Source organism: Sander vitreus, chromosome 22, assembly GCF_031162955.1.
Source record: "Sander vitreus isolate 19-12246 chromosome 22, sanVit1, whole genome shotgun sequence".
Taxonomy (NCBI): Eukaryota; Metazoa; Chordata; class Actinopteri; order Perciformes; family Percidae; genus Sander; species Sander vitreus.
The window spans coordinates 23254350-23276002 of record NC_135876.1 but is presented as its reverse complement, the minus strand read 5'-3'; the positions used below and the strand labels follow the sequence as shown (position 1 = coordinate 23276002).

At 40.0% G+C, this 21653-nt stretch overlaps 3 protein-coding genes across 3 annotated transcripts in view; 2 read left to right on the top strand and 1 right to left on the bottom strand.

The window, feature by feature from the left end:
- Positions 1-326: 326 nt before the first annotated feature.
- On the top strand, positions 327-5144 carry psme2 (proteasome activator subunit 2). Its single transcript, XM_078280536.1, has 11 exons — positions 327-536; positions 815-847; positions 946-1008; positions 1090-1176; positions 2426-2474; positions 2560-2657; positions 2790-2858; positions 2940-3007; positions 3200-3254; positions 4599-4685; positions 4796-5144. The coding sequence occupies exons 1-11, from the start codon at positions 489-491 to the stop codon at positions 4874-4876; spliced, it is 738 nt and encodes a 245-aa protein (XP_078136662.1). The 5' UTR covers positions 327-488; the 3' UTR covers positions 4877-5144.
- On the bottom strand, positions 5115-9251 carry lsm5 (LSM5 homolog, U6 small nuclear RNA and mRNA degradation associated). Its single transcript, XM_078280537.1, has 5 exons — positions 9147-9251; positions 7308-7403; positions 7196-7223; positions 7033-7105; positions 5115-5380 (listed from the first exon to the last, which is right to left on the bottom strand). Exons 1-5 carry the CDS (start codon positions 9196-9198, stop codon positions 5348-5350), a joined length of 282 nt encoding a protein of 93 aa, XP_078136663.1. The 5' UTR covers positions 9199-9251; the 3' UTR covers positions 5115-5347.
- A 923-nt stretch (positions 9252-10174) lies between these two features.
- Positions 10175-21653, top strand: part of avl9 (AVL9 homolog (S. cerevisiase)) — a 37421-nt gene continuing 25942 nt past the window's right edge. The window contains exons 1-2 of the mRNA XM_078280400.1: positions 10175-10426; positions 14593-14713. Of these exons, the coding sequence (XP_078136526.1) occupies positions 10343-10426; positions 14593-14713 (205 nt within the window). The 5' untranslated portion in view covers positions 10175-10342. The remainder of the gene's footprint in view (positions 10427-14592; positions 14714-21653) is intronic.

Here is a 21653-nt window from a genome sequence, read left to right as displayed (position 1 = left end):
ATTCCACAATTTAGCACTTTGCAATTTTTTTTTTTTTTTTGTTCTTTCTTGCTTGTGCATTTACTGCGCGTCAATACACTGAAAATATTATTTATTTATTAATCTATTCCTATTGTTAGAAAATGATAACAATAATAATACGTTTTACGTACTTATTGCTGTATTTTAACTAAAGTTTAAAGGCTGTAAATTACTTATTATTTTTATATATCTATTTATATCTATCTATAAATATATCTATTTTATATGCATTTATATCTATGCTGTGAACTCAGGACACGTCCTACTTTCAGCGGAGGAGGGAGACAGTGGGAGGCGCAAACTGCATCATGCGACATCTAATCGAAAGCAAACTTGACAAGGAAATAAAAAAAATATATCACTCGCGAGCCATATTGGTCCTCTCCTGCACCTGCACACTTCTACTTTAATTTGAAAACTTGAACAGACGTATTTATTTGTCCTGAATTTGAAAAGTCTGCTCAGTCATGTCAAAGAAATCAACAATGAAAATAAGCAGAGCGAGTGCAGGGAAGGTAAGTTGATCTCTTGTTAATGCAAAGGTACAGTAGGCCACATGTGATAGCTCTATGCTAAAATACTTTTAAATAACTGTTAATTGTAGGCAGATAGTTTCTGACTTGTTAAGCACAAACGTGATTTAAAACCGTCAGTTGTACTCGGTGAAGCTGCGGAAAGTCCCCTCCTGAGAGGAAAACGAAAGTAAATCCAAAAGGCTTTTGTAACATGAGTCAGCAGCTTAAATTATATGTTGTGGAGGAAAAATATAATGTTTTAAACCTGTTTTCCATAGGTGGAAATCTTCCGCCAGTCCCTGTATAATGAGGTTTGTTAATTGAGACACCCATTTATTCAGCGGTTTATTTTTATTATTTATTCCAAATAAGCACGTTTTGTAAGTGTTTTTCTTTTTTTAATTTTCAGGCAGAGAATCTGTTCTCCAACTACATCCCCCAGAAGATAGTACAGCTGGATGCTCTGCTGATGGTCAGTACGTTCAGTATTTGAACACACAAGCTCAATAAGCCTTCACCTGTGAACTCTCTTCATCTGTCTGTGTGTTTTCAGGATGATGCCCTCAGTATCACAGACATGTCCTCGCTGCAGGCTCCCCTGGACATCCCCATACCAGACCCTCCTACCCCAGAGGAAGAGGTGAGACCACTTCCATCCACCAATCTCACACCGCCAGATCTCTTAACCCTTAGAGACCCACCATATACCCATTTCTGTTGTTTGTTTTTTTTACTTCCAAAATACCACAGTAAGACACTGAGACCTTGAGGAACACCATATATAACACATCCCTTATAATGCCCACATTTAATGCTGTCTTTTTTTAAAAACCTTATCCTTGCGCTGCTATAGTTTTTATATTACTATGTCTTGCACTACCACCATGACACACACACACACACACACACACTCTCATAGAGCACCTTACTTTTTATTTAGTATCTTTTCTTTTATTGTCCATATTATTCTTGGGGATTTATTATTTATCATCCTGTTTATGATGTATGTGTATGTTGTGTGTGATGTCTTTAAGCTACTGGGACCTTGAATTTCCCCCTTGGGGATCAATAAAGTATCTATCTATCTAGAAAAATAAATGCTGTGATATGGGATCAAAAACTTTTGACATTTGACAAGATTTCTGTAAGAATTGAATTTTTCGGTGATTGGATGGCGACGTGTAACATTAGACAGCCATTCACAAGCATTATTAGATCTTGAAAGCAGCATGCTGCATGCTTATTGGCTCACTGACGCTAATGAGATTTACTCCTTATGTATTTTTATTGGGTATTGAATGACGAGGCATTTTTTTTCGATACTCGATACTTTAGAGGCAATTCGGTCGGTGCCTAAAAAGTATTGATTTCGGTACCGAGCCCTAAGAAACGGAGAGGAAAGAGACATGCAGGACATGCTGCAAATGGCCCAGAGCCGGACTCGAACCTTGGTCACTGTGGTTAGGACTGCGCCCCGTAATTTTTTTTCTCTCGACGTTTTTGACACCTTTTTTTCACTATATTTTTACTACTACTACTACAGTTGGAAGTATGGTAACACGGTGACATTCTGAAATCTACTCTGTCGCCAATTTATTAGGTACACCTAGCTAAAAGTACTGCAGTCTAATACAACAGGCCTGCAATAAATCCTCCATGAAGTTTATAATCAGTTTTTGTTGAAGATGTGTGATCATTTCGGAAGGTTTGTGGTGCTGTTGGACTGTTTTTGCATTATTGAGAGAGATGTTTCTGTCTTTTTCATCCCCATTTCTTTCAATGAGGGTAAATAACAAACACTTCTCTATATAAATGATATTGTTTTACATACATGCCAAAACTCATCCTGCTATAGTTGTCGATTTGAACACGTGAACTTGATCTCACAGGAAATGGAGACGGATAAGAATGAAGATGATGAGAAGAAAAAGAAGAAAGGTAAAGTTTTCTTTTTCTTTTGTATCTGCAAACAAGAGCATGTGACAGGTCAAACAATGCCTCATGTCTCCTCCCTGTCCTCCAGCTCCAAAATGTGGCTTCATCAAGGGGAATGAGAAGATTATGATGCTTCTAGAGAGGGTGAAACCAGAGATCGTTGCTTTTAGAGAGACCATCATCACTGTAAGTGAATCGCTCTCACTGTGAAGATGAATGCTGAGCCACTTCTCTAAAACGCTGAATAATGTTGACATCAACATGTCTGAAATGTTCATGGTATTTTGAGTTAAACGCACTTCTGCTGTGTTGCTGCAGGTCTCCTGCTGGATTCAGCACCTCATCCCAAAAATAGAAGATGGAAATGACTTTGGGGTTGCCATCCAGGTACATTGTGTGCATCCGGTCACATTTCCGTCAAATTCTGTGAAGTTTTAATGAATTATTGGCTATTGTTTTTCACCACAGGAGAAAATCTTGGAGAGACTCACCGCAGTGAAGACCAAAGTAGACGGTTTTCAGACCAACATCAACAAGTAGGTTGGATATAAATGTGGCATGTGGGTGATTACGTCTCGTTTAGTTTGGCAGACAAACAATGAACGGCCCTTCATTTAGGAATGCAGGATTTATAGACTCTTCAAAATCAGAAAACGTATAGTTTGTAAGTGAATTTTTGACACATATTTTCTGACTTCGCTTAAAACCATTTCTGTTAAATGATCCAGGTACTTTTCAGAGAGGGGGGATGCGGTTGGAAAAGCTTCCAAGGAGACTCATGTGGTGAGTGTTCACGATGTCTTTCTCTTATAGTAGAAGTCTGGTGAATATCTACACTGTTCTCACTAAAATACACCATGAACACACTGTAGTTTATTTTGACCCAATCCCACACACACCGTCCGTTGCCACAAATACTCACTAGAGCAGTGGTTCTCAACCTGGGGGTCAGGACCCCCAAGAGGGTCGCATGAAAATGTCTGGGGGTCGCCAGACAGTTGGTGAGGATGTTATAACATATTCTAGACTGAGGGATGGTTTTTACATTACAGTGTGAGTTTGGTACCTGGAACACAGAAACGGGTCTGAAGGTGGGTCCACAGAGCCTGGAGCACATTGGACAGGGCTAGGTGCTAGCTGCTACAACTAAAACTAAACTGTCATTAAAGCAAAGCCTTATTTGTTTACATGTGTAAATCAGAGCATTCACAAAAATCACTCAAATTCAGCGGGGGGTGGGTGGCGCGTAGAAACAGCAGTTTACACTGGTTCGCAGCTCTCTTTTATTGTCGAGGGGGAGGCAAAAGTAACGCAATTACAGTAATGTATTCCTTTTTGCTGGAACGCATTACTAATAAAATGTCGGTAATATTATACCCGTTAAACTCGTCAATCTCAGTAACGCAAGTCACAACGCATTTTAACCCGACATTTAGTGGCGTTTGTTTGCCCAACACTGGCTGCGAACACCAACTTTATTAAATTGGGGGGGGGGGGGTTGCGACTCCAAAAGGTTGAGAATCCCTGCACTGTAGCACCAAATGTGGATTAATCCGCCGCTGGAAATAGTCACCGACAAATGCTCTATTTCCTTCCTTCCTAAAAAACTAGACATTTTTTTGTTTTGAAATGAAACTAGATTTGTGAGCCGTTTTTTGAAGGATTTTAGGGCGTTTTCACACCGACAGCCTTCAGTTCGGTTGGATCGAACTAGAGTTTGTTTGCCCCGCTGGTGCGGTTCGTTTGGGCGGGTGAGAACGCGGCAATCGAACTCTGGTGCGCACAAACAAGCGTACCGACACCTGCTTGAAGAGGTGGTCTCGGTACGCTTTCAGCAGACATATCCGACCAATAAGAGGGCTGGACGTTCTTGCCTGATTTGTAATGACGCACTTTGGTACGCTTGGATTTTTCCAGGCGTGAAACCAAACCAAACCGACCGAGGGCAAATTGCTCCAAGTTTACTAAATCACCAACTGATTCGGACCAAAGCAAACAAACTACAGGTGTGAAAACGCCCTAAGTCTTCAGTAGGAACCAGAAAGGCTGATTAATGACCAGCCTTGATCTTTAAAGCTTTCATAAAGTTATTAGAAATAGCCTGAACTCTGCTTTCTCTACCTGCAGATGGACTACCGCTCGCTGGTCCGCGAGAAGGACGAGGCCATCTACTCTGAGATCAGAGTCATTGTTCTCGACATTCGCGGCTTCTACGTAAGTCGGACTGATCCGAGTCAGAAGTATTGACCACGATAACTATACTATAAAAAAATTAAATATATATATATATACACATAACACATTTTTCTGTCTGTTCACTGTAGGCCGAGCTTTACGACATCATCAGCAAGAATCTGGAAAAGGTGACCAATCCAAAAGGAGAGGAGAAACCTTCTATGTACTGAAGCTGGGGGGAGGGGGGGGGGGATGTTTGGGAGGGATGGATTCTACAACTCACCTATTAGTCAACTCTGTCTGTTCAGTAATGCTGCATGAGCATTACTCAACCTTTTTACTCATTCTTCTCAAAAATAAAATAAAATCAGGGTTATTAAATCTGCTGTTGTATGAAAACACTCTGGTTCTGTACCGACACTAAATTTAAGTTGTACAACTATGAGTTAAAAAAAAGAAACCAATAAAGACGTTTTGTTTTTTATTTGTAAAAAGAAAGGGTTTTTTTTGTCACGTGTGATCCACGATATACTTGTAATTGAACTTTCATAACAAATACTCAATTAGGAATCTTACAAAAATATTTTCCTCCCTCAAAATCAAAGGGGGAAGACCAATAACATGATAAAGTAAGGAACAACATAGGAAAAGCATAAATCCACAACACCAATCTGTCTCAGCATTCAGTGATGATTCTCAACTCATACTTCAGGACCTTCTCCTCCAGGAATGAGCTGCAAGAAAGAAGATGATATAGAAATCATACTGTGGAGGTCGAAAAACACAGAAACAGGTCATGTGAAGGTATACAGTACTTTACTGTACTTTATTGTGTTAAATATCTTTTTTTGTGTGCATATAATAGGTTTACAAAGTGAAAAAGTCCATACTAAAAGGGAGTTACCGTCTCCAACACTAAACACTTACTTTACATTAAATTACACGTTTACGTAGTAAGTGCAAGTACATTAGCTTTAAACCTACATTGTGTATTTTTTTGAGTTGGTTCTTAGCAAAAACCCCTTTGTTCTTTCACAAATGTGCTCATTCATGTGTAATTACTTCCACCAACTAATCAAAGTATTCTCGTAAGCGTAGAATCTGCCATTTAGAATCATTCAGAATACGTACTAGGGAGTCGCTCGAATGTAGGCCGCCATGTAGGCAAGGCGGCTTTATTTGTATCGCACATTTCAGCAACAGGGCAATTCAGAAGATGGCCAGACAGCAGAAGCTGAGCCACCTGCGTTAGAAGGGGACGTATCGGGGCGACCCCTGGCTCGCCCGGTGGGAGCGTGCGCCCCCATGGGGGCTGGGTCCTTTGCAGCGGCCCGGGTTCGGGTCCGACCTGCGGCCTATTGCTGCGTGTCATCCCCCGTCTCTCTCCCACCTTTCCTGTCTATCCACTGCCACTATCTAATAAAGGGAAAAAAATGACCCAAAGAAAAGGAAAGAAGGGGACGTAACCACTGTTCACAAACTGCTCCAAACAGCTCTATTGTAGTCCAGCCTTTACTTCAGAGACAAACGCGTTTGTAACACACGTTATAATAGGCTCGTTAGAGATGAACTGCACCTCGCCTGTAAAGTGGACGAGAGCAGGCGGCAGCAGCAGGGGGCGGTGACAAGTCGGACAGTTCCCAGCTGTTTCCAGCAGCCTTCAGGCTGAACAGGAAGTCACAGAAACACACACATCCTGTTAGGTCCGTTTCTGATTTAATAAAATCGTATCAGACCCATATATCAGCTTGTACACAGTCTCCAGTTGTTTTTATTTATTTATTTAGTCTCACTGACTTCTAAACGTCACTATCAGCCACACAACACGTGTTCTGTACACAATAAGCCTTTTAAATCAGTTTCCCAGCATGCCCTGGGTCCGCCTGGGTCTTGCAGTCGGTGGAAAGCAACTGCGCTGCCTGCGTCCCAAACCTGCGGCCGCCTTGATCTCCTGAGGTTATCGCTGGCCACCTGTGCATGATGTCAGAGCGAGTCGGGATCAAGTCGGACACAAATCTAACCAGCGTGCATTGGGCGCCGATTGCCGGTGATCGATTCTGCGCAGACCTGGCTCATCTCGAACGAGCCTCTTACCTAGCTACTGAGCATGTGTGACTCCCAACAAAGACGGAACAGAAGTGCGATGCCTCACTCTGTAGCTAAAACAGAGAGCTCAACACACAGGGTGAAAAGAGGAGCTGCAGCAATGTGCAGTACAACAAAAATATGGTGTTTTATGAAAATTAAACCACATAAACCTATTCTGGTACAACCTCTAAATACAGTTATGAACCTGAAAATGAGCATAATATGAGCACTTTAAGATACACCTGTGAGCCTATAACGTGGATGTAATGATACCAAAACATGCACAACATTTACATACCATGGTGATGTTATTGCCGTTGAGAAGGATTTGGTCCAGTTTGGTTATCCTCCGTCCCTCTGGTGTGATTTCACTGTACCAAAGATATATATTAATGAGTTAAATTAGCAACAGGTGCCCTAACATTGACTGCAATTAATGCCAAAACAAGAGGCGCACTTACAATTCTGTCACATCTTCCAGGACCATGTCTAAAAGACGGAGTGAAGGATGCAAACTGGGACAATTTCAGAGAAAACAGCAAAACTATATTGTAATAAATCTGGAAAGGATACTGACAAAGTCGTCAAAACCCAGCAGGGTGCCGACGATTTCTTTATCCGTTTTCATGACGATGTGAATTCGGGAGCCGATACATTTGTCCACAAGCTCTGAAAGATTAGAAACAAAGTGAAATTAAAGATCCAGATATTTTCTATGAATTTCTTTTTGCACAATTCTCAATTTCTTACGTTGCACACTGTCGTAGGAAATCCTTTTTGTATTAGAATGAAAATGATTAGTTGATTAACATATTACATGTCATTTATAGCGTACGCTTTTATCCAAAGCGACTTACAATTGCTATATGTCAGAGGTCACACGCCTCTGGAGCAACTAGGGGTTAAGTGTCTTGCTCAGGGACACATTGGTTGATGTATCGCAGTGGGAATTGAACCCAGATCTCCCACACCAAAGGCATGTGTCACATCCGCTGCGCCATCACCACCACGGAACAGAGAATTAGTAGTATAGTATAGTAGAAATAGTAGTAGTACACCTGATATTTTTTGGTTTCAGACTATTGGTCAGACAAACCAAGACATTTGGAGATGTCAGCTTAACTCTGACAAAATGCTGTATGATGAGCAATGTATTAACTGAGACACTAATCACAGATGAAAACACTACCGGTCAAAGGTTTGGGGTCACTTAGAAATTTCCATTCCACTCCATTATAGACAGAATACCAGCTGAGATCAGTTGCATTGTTTTTTTTAACCAGGGCAGCAGTTTTCAGATTATGTGCGTACATAATTGCAAAAGGGTTCTCCAATGTTAGTCTTTTAAAATGATATCAGATTAGTAAACAGAATGGGCCTTTGGAACATTGAATGAATGGTTGCTGATAATGGAGAATGTAGATATTGCATTACAGATCAGCCACTTCTGTCTACAGTCAAGAACCCTTTTGCAATTATGTAAGCACATAATGTAATCTGAAAACTGCTGCCCTGATTAAAAAAACAATACAACTGATCTCAGCTGGTATTCTGTCTGTAATGGAGTGGAATGGAAATTTCTAAGTGACCACAAACTTTTGACCGGTAGTGTGCATAATAAAAACAATCGTTAGTTCAGCGCTTTATCAGATTTTGGGCTGCAAAAAAAATGATAAATATTCATTATCAATCTGCTAGTTATTTTTTTCTAAAGTTATTTATTGTCAGATGCACAAAAATGAAAGAAGCAGTCATTGTCACTGGAAATCTCTGGCTCCTTCCAACAATGTTAATTAAATTAGTATAAAAAAACAAAAAACAAAAAAAAATCACAAGTAAAAATATATGCGAATCTAAGACATAAGAAAGTGCAAGTTAAAATATAGGGATACATATTTACATAATATAATGTGAAATAAGGTCATATAAATGTGTGGAAGACAGTAATTGCAAATGAAGAAGCTGAATGTAAACATGAATGTAGTAAACGTATATGCATAGTGAGAATAACATAGCTGACCGATAGTCCAACATACAAGGATATTTAGATGACATTTTACTGAACTCAGTAACGTCAGATAACAGCCTTGTTTGGACTGTGACATCTTAAAACAAAGAAATGTATTTAAACCTGACAGGAGACAAATTGTACAGTAATTCACAAGGACTTTTCAAGAATTAAATTATACGCAAGTTGATAATAAAATAAAAAATGCCTTAGCATCTGCTGCAAAGACAGCTAACGTTAGTTCCAATCATGCGCAGGTCTGGAAGCATGGTGCTAACGCTAACTAACAAAACGTAATATATGAACTACCGCCTCGAACTCCAAAAACTTAATTCTGACTTTTAATACTGATTCATAATCAGCTAATTAAAAGAGAAAGTCGATATTTATAAGAATTTACAAACCAAGTGGGAGCAGCTGTGACGGATTTGTTACTGGAGTAGCCGCCATGTTCATTCAATGAGCAGCAGTCAGAAGCAATCGACACAAGAACGTCACATATCAGACGAAAGCCATCGATTTCGCATCATCGAACGGTTATCCGAAGCACAAGTTTGTCGTGTACATTTTCGCATTTATCAGAAATCTACAGGATAAACACAAACAAACTAAATAAAATACACAACTTAATAGAAATAACAGAAATAGAAAAGACCCAAAGATTAAATTATGTTGGTCAATTTATTTCCACACGATGGCGCTGGTTGTTATGGGTGGTCAATACCTGACGTCATACTTTGACTCCAACAAAGATGATAGAGTCAAGATAAAGATTTTATTTATTTATTATGAAATGGTTTATTTTATATACCCTGGCTTTATCTCTGATTTATTCAGTTTTGTTCGTACATATGTTTTATGCTTTTGTTCTGTTAATAAAATGAAATAAAAACACATATTATTATTATTATTATTATTATTATTATTATTATTATTTTATTTTTTTAAGTGTAAAGTCCTATTCCTTACATTTTATATAAGCTATAAAACGATTGTATTCATGCCACATTGTGTTTTTTTTTTTTATCGACAAAATTCAGTATACAGAGAATCAGGTCAACAATAATAACACGTGAACATCACGTTTACAAACTTATGAAAATAAAAAACAACATACAAAGTTTCAGGGAAAACTCTACAGTTTCCACAATTTTAATACTTTTTTTTGTTATCCGACGTTCTAAGTGACTTCAGTAGAGATTTAAATTCTATGAGAAAAGATACAAAATTAGGAGATGAGTTAGAAAACGTCTGCTTGTGAATATAAAATGTTGCATACACAATCATGAAATTAATTAGATACTCAAAGGCACCATTATCCGAATTATCGTAGAAACAGATGATGCCACATCCCTTTGCCTCCCAAAGCTTTTGACGGAGGCGGAAGTGCGCTGCAGGGAACCCTCTCCCTCCGTTCCTCCTCTGACACACTTGGTACGAAGCGGAAGAAGAGAATCCTCTCCGCGCCGCGGTGTTGTGCTTCTGTCCGCCTGTCTTGTCTGCTGCAGATTCCGGGTGGGAAGCTTTGTTGGCTGTGTTTACATCCGACCCCTGAGTTCTTAACAACACAGGACGGACTAAAACATCCGGCGGGGGTGGAATGGAGTCTCACGGCAGAGACGATCTCAAGGGACCGGTGCTGCATATCGTTGTGGTTGGATTCCACCACAAAAAGGGCTGTCAGGTACGTGAACCGCTGCTAACGGAGCTAACTAGCGCTTCCTATAGTGAACTCATAATAAAGGCACATTGGCACTATGTTTTTCTATGGATTTATTTTTAACCCAGCTCACTGACAAGAGTCTGTCTTTTCTCTGACAGTGCATGCACAAACCCTGCAGGAGTGATGATAAAGTATTCACACGCAGACATGGAAGCGAGGTTTTAGTTCGCATCAGCTGTTTGCTCTGGGCTCTCAGGGTTATGTAACATTGGGCTCTGCTGCCAATTTAGGCATCTTTCCAGTTCAGTGTATTCAACAGCGAGTTCTGCTTCTACTGCAGGCTGCAGCTTGCTCTTCTGGATACAGTATTTACCTTTCCTCTCTGTTATTAATCTGTCAAATAGAGCTGACTAATGTAGCACCTGCATATCAACAAGGTGAGGATATTTTAGGTGCTTACAGTATTTAATCTGAGCTATAGGTATATAGCTATAGTAGCCAGCTCACACAAATGGATTGATACACCTCACGCTAGGGCTGCGTGATACGGAGAAAATCAAATATCACGACGATATTTTTGACCCAATACCTCGATATCGATATTTGGTGCTTTCACAAAATATTTTTACAATTAGATTTTTGATATATAATCATCAGTAACATGGATTTAATGACTAAGTGGGTAAAGGCAAATAATAGAACAGCTAGAATAGTCTGGTATGTTCACAAACTGACATCATTTTACTGTAATGCAGCTTATAAAACCAGGAGAGACAACACTTGTGTCATATTACGATATCCATAATCTAAGACGATATCTAGTCTCATATCACGATATCGATATAATATTGATATATTGCCCAGCCCTACCTCACACTAATATTTGTCATTGTTGGGTCAGTGTTTAGCAAAAGAATGAAACTTCCTGAATGGATAAAGCTTAAACAACTAAAACTTTCACAACGTAGTATTGGCTTACTGTAACTGCAAATAAAGATAGTATTTACACCACAATATGATGTTATTATAACGGCTGGTTATAATGTTTTCAGACCTGTGGCAATACTATACACAGACGCCAAGTATCAATCTTTTATTATATATGTGTTTTTGGTCAGTTTGTCTGCTTGACAATCCCATTTTGCAGCAATACAATTGAAGTGAGATGAACAAAATATATGTATTTTTATATATAAAATATTTAAATTATAAATAGTCTGGTGAAGAATGGAATTTCAATGCCAGATTTAGGTACTTGAAAAGTTTCACAGACATTTTTCAGACAGCGCCAATACTTACAAGACAAAATCTGCTGTCATATCACTCTGATATTATAAGTGTTAGTCTTCCATTGCCAGACCTTCCTCCACAGCGCTGCGGAGGAGGGTCTGGCTAGTCCACACAGCATTCCGGGATGGAAGGAAAACGTGCTCTGGTTTATTGGCATTTCTTTAAACCAATCACAATCGTCATGGGCGGCGCTAAGCGCCGGGAAAAGCCCCGGTGCTGCTGCAAATCAGCCTCAGGAAGGAACTTGTTTTGGTGGAACGTGTACGTTCAAAAGTTGTTTTAGTCGTGCAAGAGAAAACTCAGATTGGACAGATAGTCTAGCTAGCTGTCTGGATTTACCCTGCAGAGATCTGAGGAGCAGTTAACCACAGTCCTCACAAATCCACCAGAGTTTAGAATTCCAACTTAAACAAAACGGAGCAACCCCGGAAGCGGAACGTCATGGATATAAACTATACAAGCCACGGACTGACCTGCTTTTATCGGAACAACAATCACATCTAAAGTCATCCTTAAACGTTTGATTTCTTTTGAACAGAAACTCGCCCACAGACAAAGCTTGCATGGTTTTTTGGTTCTGGTCTTATTGCTTCTGTAAAACCTGTTTAACAATTCAGACAGGACAGCCACTTTCAGGTTGGCCTTTTGCCCCTGAAGCGAATGTGAGCCATTCAGCATAATACTGCACTAAGTGCAACTTGCACAAACATAGGTTTAACTTACATCTTTATAAATACTATTTCAGTCGTTCATTTTCGTTCCCACCTTGTATATACGTTTGTACATTATTTCCTTTGTATTTTTTATCTTTATTTTTTGAATATTTGTTCTGGTATTCTATCCTATTTATTATTTCTTGTACATTCTGTATGTATGTATGTGTGTCTGTCTGATGTTTTGCTGCTGTAGCACTAAAAAATGTCCCAATTTGGGATCAATAAAGTCTATGCAATCCAATCTAATCCAATCCAATAAGTACCTCTAATGCATCCTCTAATTATCGCCTCTTCCTCTTTAAAATTCTTTAAATTTACAGGCCGAGCTGGCGGCCATTAAAAGCAAACGCTGTTCCTCCCCCGTGTTGTTGTTGCTGCTGCTGCTCTCCATCTGTCGAGTCGTTCCATGGCCTGTTAAACTCGACTCAGTGGGTTTGGAAGCAGCTGCTGAATAAGCGAGCGAAAGATAAAACAGACATTTTTTATTTTTTTTTGGGATGTCAAATTGAGAGCCAACAGAGCAGACAGCTTGTATGAGGTGCCGGGCCTGTTTTCTCTGGTGGTGGAGGAGGTTATCTGATAGGGGTCAGAGATCTCCTGCTGGGTATCAGATTGGGTTCTTGGCTCTGTAATCCGTCTGTCTCCTTCTCTTTCAGCCTATCTTTAACAATGCCCCCCCCACCCCCCCACATTTTCTTTTATTCACCTGCCACCCATCCGTTTCTCTGGCAGGAAGCTTACTGAAGAGACACAGGCAGTGGTGGAGCAAGTATTCAGATCATTTACTGAGGGGAAATTAATAAACCCACACTGTGAAAATACTCCACCACAAGCAAAAGTCCTGCATTCTTGTTATTCTTACAACTATGTTTCAGCAAAATGTACTTAAAGTACTCAAAGTAAAAGTATTCATAGTGCAGTAAAATGTTCCCAGTCAGTGTGTTCCTATTATCAACATCAACACATCTGGAGATACATGTTTTGTGTGTGTGTGTGTGTGTGTGTGTGTGTGTGTGTGTGTGTGTGTGTGTGTGTGTGTGTGTGTGTGTGTGTGTGTGTGTGTGTGTGTGTGTGTGTGTGTGTGTGTGTGTGTGTGTGTACATTGAATTGAATGTAAAAGGCACCACTAAAAAAAGATTAACAGTTACATTTTAAAGTGCACGAAAAAGTCAGTTGAGATCGCGATGACGTTTGTGTGTATTGTGTGTGTGTGTGTGTGTGTGTGTGTGTGTGTGACGTTCAGGATCTTCAGGTTATTCTTGTAGGAGGCTCTTAACTGTCACCACTGGCAGGAGGCTGGGCTTTGTGTGAGAGCAACGGGGGTGTGAATGTTTCCCACAGGCAGCTTTTTCTTGATGTAAGTGGTGCCATAGTGAGGTCCATGAAAGACAAAAAACAGATACTAGATATATGAATCTGTCTGACATAAGATTTCATAATAATGCATCACAGGTAGTTTAGTCTGTAATGGGAAAGTTACCGTTTTCTGAAGCTGGGCGACAAAAATGCTGCGTCAGAAATGGACGAACTGTGTGTCAAGTTTGATATATTTCAGGAGTGAACTGATGGATGGCAGTGTCAAGCCGTGTTTATTGTAAACCGATACGTCAGAAAAGCTCTTTCCTCACATACTAACGAGTTACTGAACTCAGTTGACATTTAAAAGAAAACTTGTTTTCACTGTTGTGGTTCTTCTTTGTTTTTTTTAGTCCAGTTAGTGTCGTAGCTCTAGCGACCGTCTGATTATTTCAACAACTATGGAATGGATTGACATGAAATTCACAGCCTATATTCATGCTACCCAGAGGATCATGAATCCTGCTGACTCTGACTTTTCTTTTATTACCACGATGAGATTAGAACTTTAGCCTCAGACTAGCCCCGGTGCTGAGGTTTCTGCATAGAGGAAAGTATTACAAGTATTGTAATACATGTATAATATACACTGAACTGACTGAAGATATTCTCTGTATAGAAATATATGAGTAACTAACATAAATGCTGTTGAATACCAAGAGTTGCTTACTGGACTTCTTACATTCTTGATTTCTTTTCAAATAGTATGACAAATAATGAGTAGAGATGGGGCAGACATATAGGATTAAAGTACTTTTTTTTTTTTAAAGCAACATATCAAATGTAAAGTTAAACCACGCTGACTTTCTGCCCCCGCCCCTTTAGGTTGAGTTCTCGTACCCGCCGTTGATGCCAGACGAGGGCCATGACAGTAACCTGCTGCCGGAGGAGTGGAGGTACCTGCCTTTCCTGGCTCTTCCTGACGGAGCGCACAACTACCAGGAAGGTACGACACGCCCACAGCGTTTATAGTTCAAAGAGACTAGGGTCGGTCGACACAGTAAAGTCTATATACATGTGTAAAGGCTGAATGAATTCATTCTATATCCTGCATTTAAGTACATTTAGTCTGGCTAGTCCACACAGCATTCCAAGATGGGAGAAAAACGTGCTCTGGTTTATTGGCATTTCTTTAAACCAATCACAATCGTCATGGGCGGTGCTAAGCGCCGGACGGATCCACGGCGCCTCTGCAAAATAGCCTCTGGAAGGAACTTGTTTTGGCGGAACATGTGTACGTTTAAAAGTTGTTTTAGTCGTGCAACAGAAAACTCTGATTGGACAGATAGTCTAGCTAACTGTCTGGATTTACCCTGCAGAGATCTGAGGAGCAGTTAACCATAGTCCTCACAAATCCACCAGAGGTTAGAATTACAACACAAAGGAAGCCCAAGGTAACGGAGATCTGGCCGAAATGAGTGAAATCGCAATCCCAGAAGTGGAACATCATGGATATAGACTTAAGTACATTTAAATCAATCTAGATGAGAAGTAATTGTTTTAAAAACAATGTAAATCTCTACATTATTAATGCACTAACTCTTTTTAAATGTTTAGGTGACACCTAATACTTAATGATCCATGATGTTGTGTTTGCATACCCGAAATGATGAATCAATCAGTTAGTTATTTTTTTTCTCTCTCTTGTGTGAATATTTGCTGGTTTTCTTTGTCTTCTATGATAGTAAACAGAATATTTCTATGTTCCGGGCTGTTGATCGGACAGAACAAGCAATGTGAATGTGTCGACTTGGTCTTTTGGAACTTGTGAGGGGCATTTATTGTATGGCTCATCACATGATTCATCTTTTGCAGCTTCTTTTTGCATCTTTTACTACAAAGAGCTCTGCTATTTGCTGTCTTATCTTTGATTAATGTCCAATGTGCAGTGTCTTCTTCAAAGAATAGAGAATATCAAACATGCAGAGGTGGTCAAGGTGTTTTTTTGCTTTGATTACCGTCTGCAGGCGTCCAATTTGCATTCACTCACGTGCACGTTACCGGTAGATTTGTACAACGAACTCCATATTTCTTCATGATCATCCTGACTACTACAAACTGTTGTTCAGTGTTTTTGGCTTCTGATACACTTGTAAATGCATGAATCATGAATCTGTTCCTTAATCAATGCATCCATATTTGTGTAGTGTGTATCTCAAAATATGATGCATCTATTTGGTGGAAGCATGGCACTTTGAGTCTGCTATTGAATATTTGAAAAGGTGCAAAAACGGAGTCCAGAAGTGTTTTTTTTTTTTTTTAGATCCTCACGCGTTATTATGGATCCCACGCAACTTTTAGGCAAGTCCCGCCCTACGAAGCAGCCCGATTGGTTGAAGTTAGGCATTGACCTTGAGTAGTTAAGGTTAGGATAGCCGACTGGTCAGGGGTAGCCTGGAAATCCAGACCCAAATCCGAAAGATTAAGGGTCTGGCAATGAGTAATGAAACTGGCCCTACTCGAGGGGCGGCACCAAGCATGCATTTGAAAATCTCACTGCACGCAATTGGATAACACTACGACCAATCACAGTGGGTTTTCGCTAAGCCCCATACGCTTAGCTACCAGCGGAAGAGTCTGGTAGAAGTCTGGTAGTTAAACTCTTGCCGTATCCGGTCGGCAAAACGGCAAAAACGTCCTTCTTGCAAAGGAACGATTCGAGCGCCGTCTTCTTTTTCCTCTTTTAGATGAAAAGCCAAGTCTAAGTCGTTCATTGTAGCGGCCAAAGTCGTTTTGCACAACTGGTGTTCATCCGTAGCAATCTTGCAATGTTTACTAATGACTTTGACGTCGCAGCGCTGTCGTCATCTGTTTAGCTCGCCTCTGGCCCGCCTATATCAGATACACCGATGTGATTGGTGCAGCTCGGCTACAAGGGCATAGTTAATGAGCATCATTACTGAATGCCAGAGTGACTCGCTGAGCAAATTCAAATTGTGCTCCCGCGAGAACTCTGGATTTCCAGGGTAGGTCAGGGGATAGGACCGGAACAAATTGGGTTCCGTTACCTTGCGTAAGCATGGACGCCTAGCCAATAATAGCGTGTGAATGCTATTGAAGGGCAGGTCTTGCCTAGAAGTTGCATGGGTTCCATAACTATGCAATCCTCACACGGCAGCAGACAGTAAACGGGTGCAATTGAGATTTAGTCTGTTTGATTTTGTTGAAGCAGGTGTCTCTTTTGAGACGAGAAACCGTATCCAGGCTGTAAAGAGAGAGCAGGACTCTGCGGTGACAGGGAGCTGCCTGTGTTTTCTCGCTAAACCCTGTGAGTGTCCTGTGTGTGTTGTGGCGGCTGTCATGTGACGGCCCTGTGGTTCACCACTGCTGTCATGCGAAAGGCAAACAGGAGGAACTGAGTCAAAGTTCAACTATAACAGCTACACCCATTAAACAATCTTATTGTACCGTTGTTACAGGACGGGCGAGTTTCTGTCTGCGGTGGCTTTCTGTTGGTCAGCTCACTGTTGTGTGTAATAAGTTGAAAATGTTACAAGAATAAGCTCCCAGAGCAAAAGAGCCTGAACGTAGGAGAGAAAATCTCTGCTTTTAAACAACCTAAGCAGATCCGGATCCCTCTTGCAGAAATCTCTTGTGTCCTTTTTGTGTATTTGTAAATGTAGGAAAACCTTCGATCACCCGCCGTGCATTTCTTCATCTTTTGTGTCCTTTTTGTTTCTGCTGCTCGGGCAGAGCTGATAAAAAAACAACAACACATTAATGTGAGCGACTCCCTCTGCAGTGCTCATAAACCCAGCAGTCACACTGCTGATATAACTGGGTGGTGGTTACGCAGGAATACACTGCAAGGAAGGACTAACACAATACACACGCCTTGTTTTAAATAAGACTGTTTCTTTGGACCTCAATGACAACACAGTTATTGTCATGTTTTGGTTTTTGCAGCTGTTCTATGTTCATTCTTTTTCATTGTTTAGACCTGTCAGTAACTTCCTGCTGTAATTTAGGAGTGGTTTTGGTCTCGCAGCTCGCTTCTTTTCTGTCATTTAACCTGCCGTTGCACGAGGTGAAGCTGGACAGCCCTAAAGAGCAGTTCGTTGTTTAACCCTCTGAGGACGAAAGACGCAGCAGCGCGTCCAAACGATGTTTGACAAAACTCCTACTCAATAAGTGAAATAACAAAATCTCATTTCAAACATTTATTTACTATTTTAATCATATATGGCCCTAAGACTTTGGTAAACTCATTTCAAGCACCGAAACAATTCGTACAACACATCATAAGTTAAGGCTTGTTTTCTAAAAGAGATTTGGGGAATTTCCAAAAAGCCAACTTCAACGTTTCAGCTTTTTTTGCTTTACACATTGCTCACTACAGGGAAAGCTGAGTTTGTTCTGAACATCTTGATATGAAACACATGGGGATCAGTTCTATGCAAATACCTTAAAAAGGTGAATTTAAGAAGATATGTGAACATACCCTTACAGCAGGGGCCACACTGGAAAAAGAGAATCACACCAAGGGCCAGACATGTAGAGTTTATTGACGTGCGTTTGTTACTGCATGTCACTTTATTTATTTTTTTACATTATGGTAGCTTTTTTCCTCATTTTTGTTGTTTTTGTTTGGACTCTTTTGTGGCTTTCTTTTGGGTGGATTTGGCCCGCGGGCCTTGAGTTTGACACATGTGCCTTACAGGGTTAAGTACATTTAAGGGACTTTAAATGGTAAAAAATGATCCAGTAATTCACAAGATTTATATTTCTCTGCTTTCGTAACCTTTTAATAATCTTGCAGCCTCTCCGATTTTTCTCGCGACATCTCAACCAAAAATAAATATTATATAGAAACAAATCAGCGTCTGTTTTCAGTTTCATTTTCCTTCAGCAGATCCTGCAGATCCTGAAGCAGCTTTCAGAAAGCAGAATCAACTCGTGCTCTATACGGCTGGATGTAAACAAGGGCTGCACAACATATCGCTTTTTATATTCTCATATAGAGAAGCAACATTTTCACTTCAGTTTCTGCATTCTGGTGAATTGTTCTATAACGATTTGCTCCTTTTCGGCATCAATTTATAGTGCAAATGTATTTACTTATGTAAAGGGGATTATAATAGGTTTTTGGGGTGAGGGGCACTGGCCAGTTATGATTATTCCCCCCTTGTAAATTATGCCTATGGCTCAATAAAAGAAGGCTGGAAATGATTTCCTGTCATTTGTTTTGAATTCAAACAAGCAATTTGTTGTATTTTAGCAGAAGTACTGAAAGCAGCGGAATATTTAATATGTTTATTTATCGCAAGTGAAATCGATATCATGATATTCAACAACGTTATCACATATTTTCCTCATATGGCGCAGCCCTAATGTAAACCTTAAAGCCGAGAGTTGAAGGCTGTGTTTCTGGCGTCCTGCAGCTGTGGCCTGGGTCCAGATGCCCTGTTGGCCCTGCCTCTCCGCCAGCCTCTGCCTAATCTCTGACGTGCTTACTCTAACCTTTGTGGCTCCACTGTCGTCTTTTCCAGACCAGATCTTCATAAATCACATTATAAAACGCTCTTCATCCTCTCCTCAGATAGAATGAAGGCTGAGAGTTGTGGCATTTACTTTCTTTTTCTTTTTTTTAGCTGTTCCTCCCAGAGTTTTTTTTTTTACGGAGCCCCTAAAGGGAAATGGGGATTTTTTTTCCCCCTGGTGTGCACAAGATACTTTCTGGTGCGCACGACAAACCAATCTGAGTAGCAGTCAGAATGGCTGCCGAGGAGGTATCCATCTTCCTGAAAACGAAATGTACCTGATGGTGTCTGTCGGTACGCAATCTGTGCTGCCTGCACAATCTGATATGTGTGTAGTAGGTTTCCCTACAGTATTTGTATCATGCATGCGTTGAAACACTTATTTTTGGCATATTTTTGTAGGCTACATTTTATGTAATTCATTATGCAGTTCACGGCGGGTCTGTTTTATAAAGATATTTAAATGAAGTACTTATTGTCACTGATCCAAAACCACATATCGACGTCCGTGTACTACGCCTTGGCGACATTGTTATTTTTGTGACATGTAGTGTGGGGATGTTGTGATGTTTTTTAAATGTAGCTCACGCTATGCATTCCGAGGTGTTTACGTGGTTGCCAATCCAAAATAATAAAGGAGTTGTGTTACATGAACATGCACCATTTGGGTTACATGTGTAATGAAGTCTGGCGTCTTTCTGTCACTGCAAACCTTCAGTTTCCTCCACACTCCCACGGTGCAAAGGTGCGCAAGCGTGGAACGGATCGTGCAGTCGTAAAACAGGATTATCATCTGCGCATGCGCGAACATCTTGCGCGTGCGCATGTCGGATCATGCAGGCAGAACAGATCGCGTACCCACAGTGTCATCAACAAACTCAAAGATGATAAGGCTGATGTTAACTGATTTCATGCCGTGATTGTGAAATATTAACTTTAAGATAAGATCTATCTAGCCTTAGATTGGTTTCTTGTGAGCATTAGATACTTTTGCGTGCTCACAAGAAAAGTGTCTCGTGCTCACAAGGGAAGAAAAAAAATTCATGTCATGTCCCCTTAGGGGCTCCGTAGTTTTTTCCTGTTAAAGCAGCTTTAGGCAATCTGTGATGTGATGTTATAGTTTGTATTATTGAGCAGTTAAAACCACAAACATCTACATATTATTCCATACATGGGTTCATAGGCTGTTTGTCAAACCATAGCACACACGGTTTTAGATCGGTTTTCTGTAATCTGTGCATCAGTTTCTATTTATTTCACTGCAATATAAACAAACTTGCAGAACAATTCTTTCTTTTTCTTTTTTTCCGGGAAAGCTTTAATTTCCCAAATTCCTAAATCTTGCAGTGTTGTGGGAGCTGAAGCTTATTCTGCAGTGTAACTCTTGCACAAGAGTAAAGCTAAACTCTACTTACACACAATGTATCTTATCTAACCAGCACTTTAATAATAAAAATGTTGGGTCTCTGTAAATTATAAAGTGTGGTCTAGACCTACTCTATCTGTAAAGTGTCCTGAGATAACTTCTGTTATGATTTCTTTCTAATTTTTTAAGGGATGAAAAAAAAATTATATTGTAAAAACATACAATTATAAGAAGATACACAATCACACTATACATGTGTAAATTCATTTCACAACAATATTAAATAAAGGAGATATATATATATATATATATATATATATATATATATATATATATATATATATATATATATATATATATATATATATATATATATATATATATATATAGTCAGTCTATGGCGTAAACAATCAAGTCAAGTGACGCCGGAGCTCTATAGACCATTTCACATTAACATTCTAAATGCCAAGCTGATTTCCTGTTGCAGTGTGGGCTATGTCAATGACGCGTTATTATGGATTCCACGCAACTTCTAGGCAAGTCCCGCCCTACGATGCAGCGCGATTGGATGGGGTTAGGCATTGACTTCAGGTAGTTAAGGTTAGGATAGCTGATTGGTCAGGGAATAGGACATGAACAAATCGGGTTCTGTTACCTTGCGTAACCATGGACGACTGGCCAATAGTAGCATGTGAATGCTATTGAAGACCGGGTCTTGCCTAGAAGTTGAGTGGGTTCCATAATAACGCGTAAATGACATCAATTGACAGTAAATTAACAAGGGACCAGGCTGTTGCCTAGCAAAAGACCAAATGCATGCTTTTGGAGGGAAATGTTGGGTCTTTGTAAATTCTAGAGTGTGGTCTAGACCTGCTCTGTCTGTAAAGTGTCTTGAGATAACTTCTGTTATGATTTGACACTATGAATAAAATTGAATTGACTTACAGATGTCGTACCAAATGCATGCCTCTTTTGGCTGCAAAATGCTCGTGATGGATACTCTGTAAGAAAATATGCATGATATTGTACATTAATGTGAG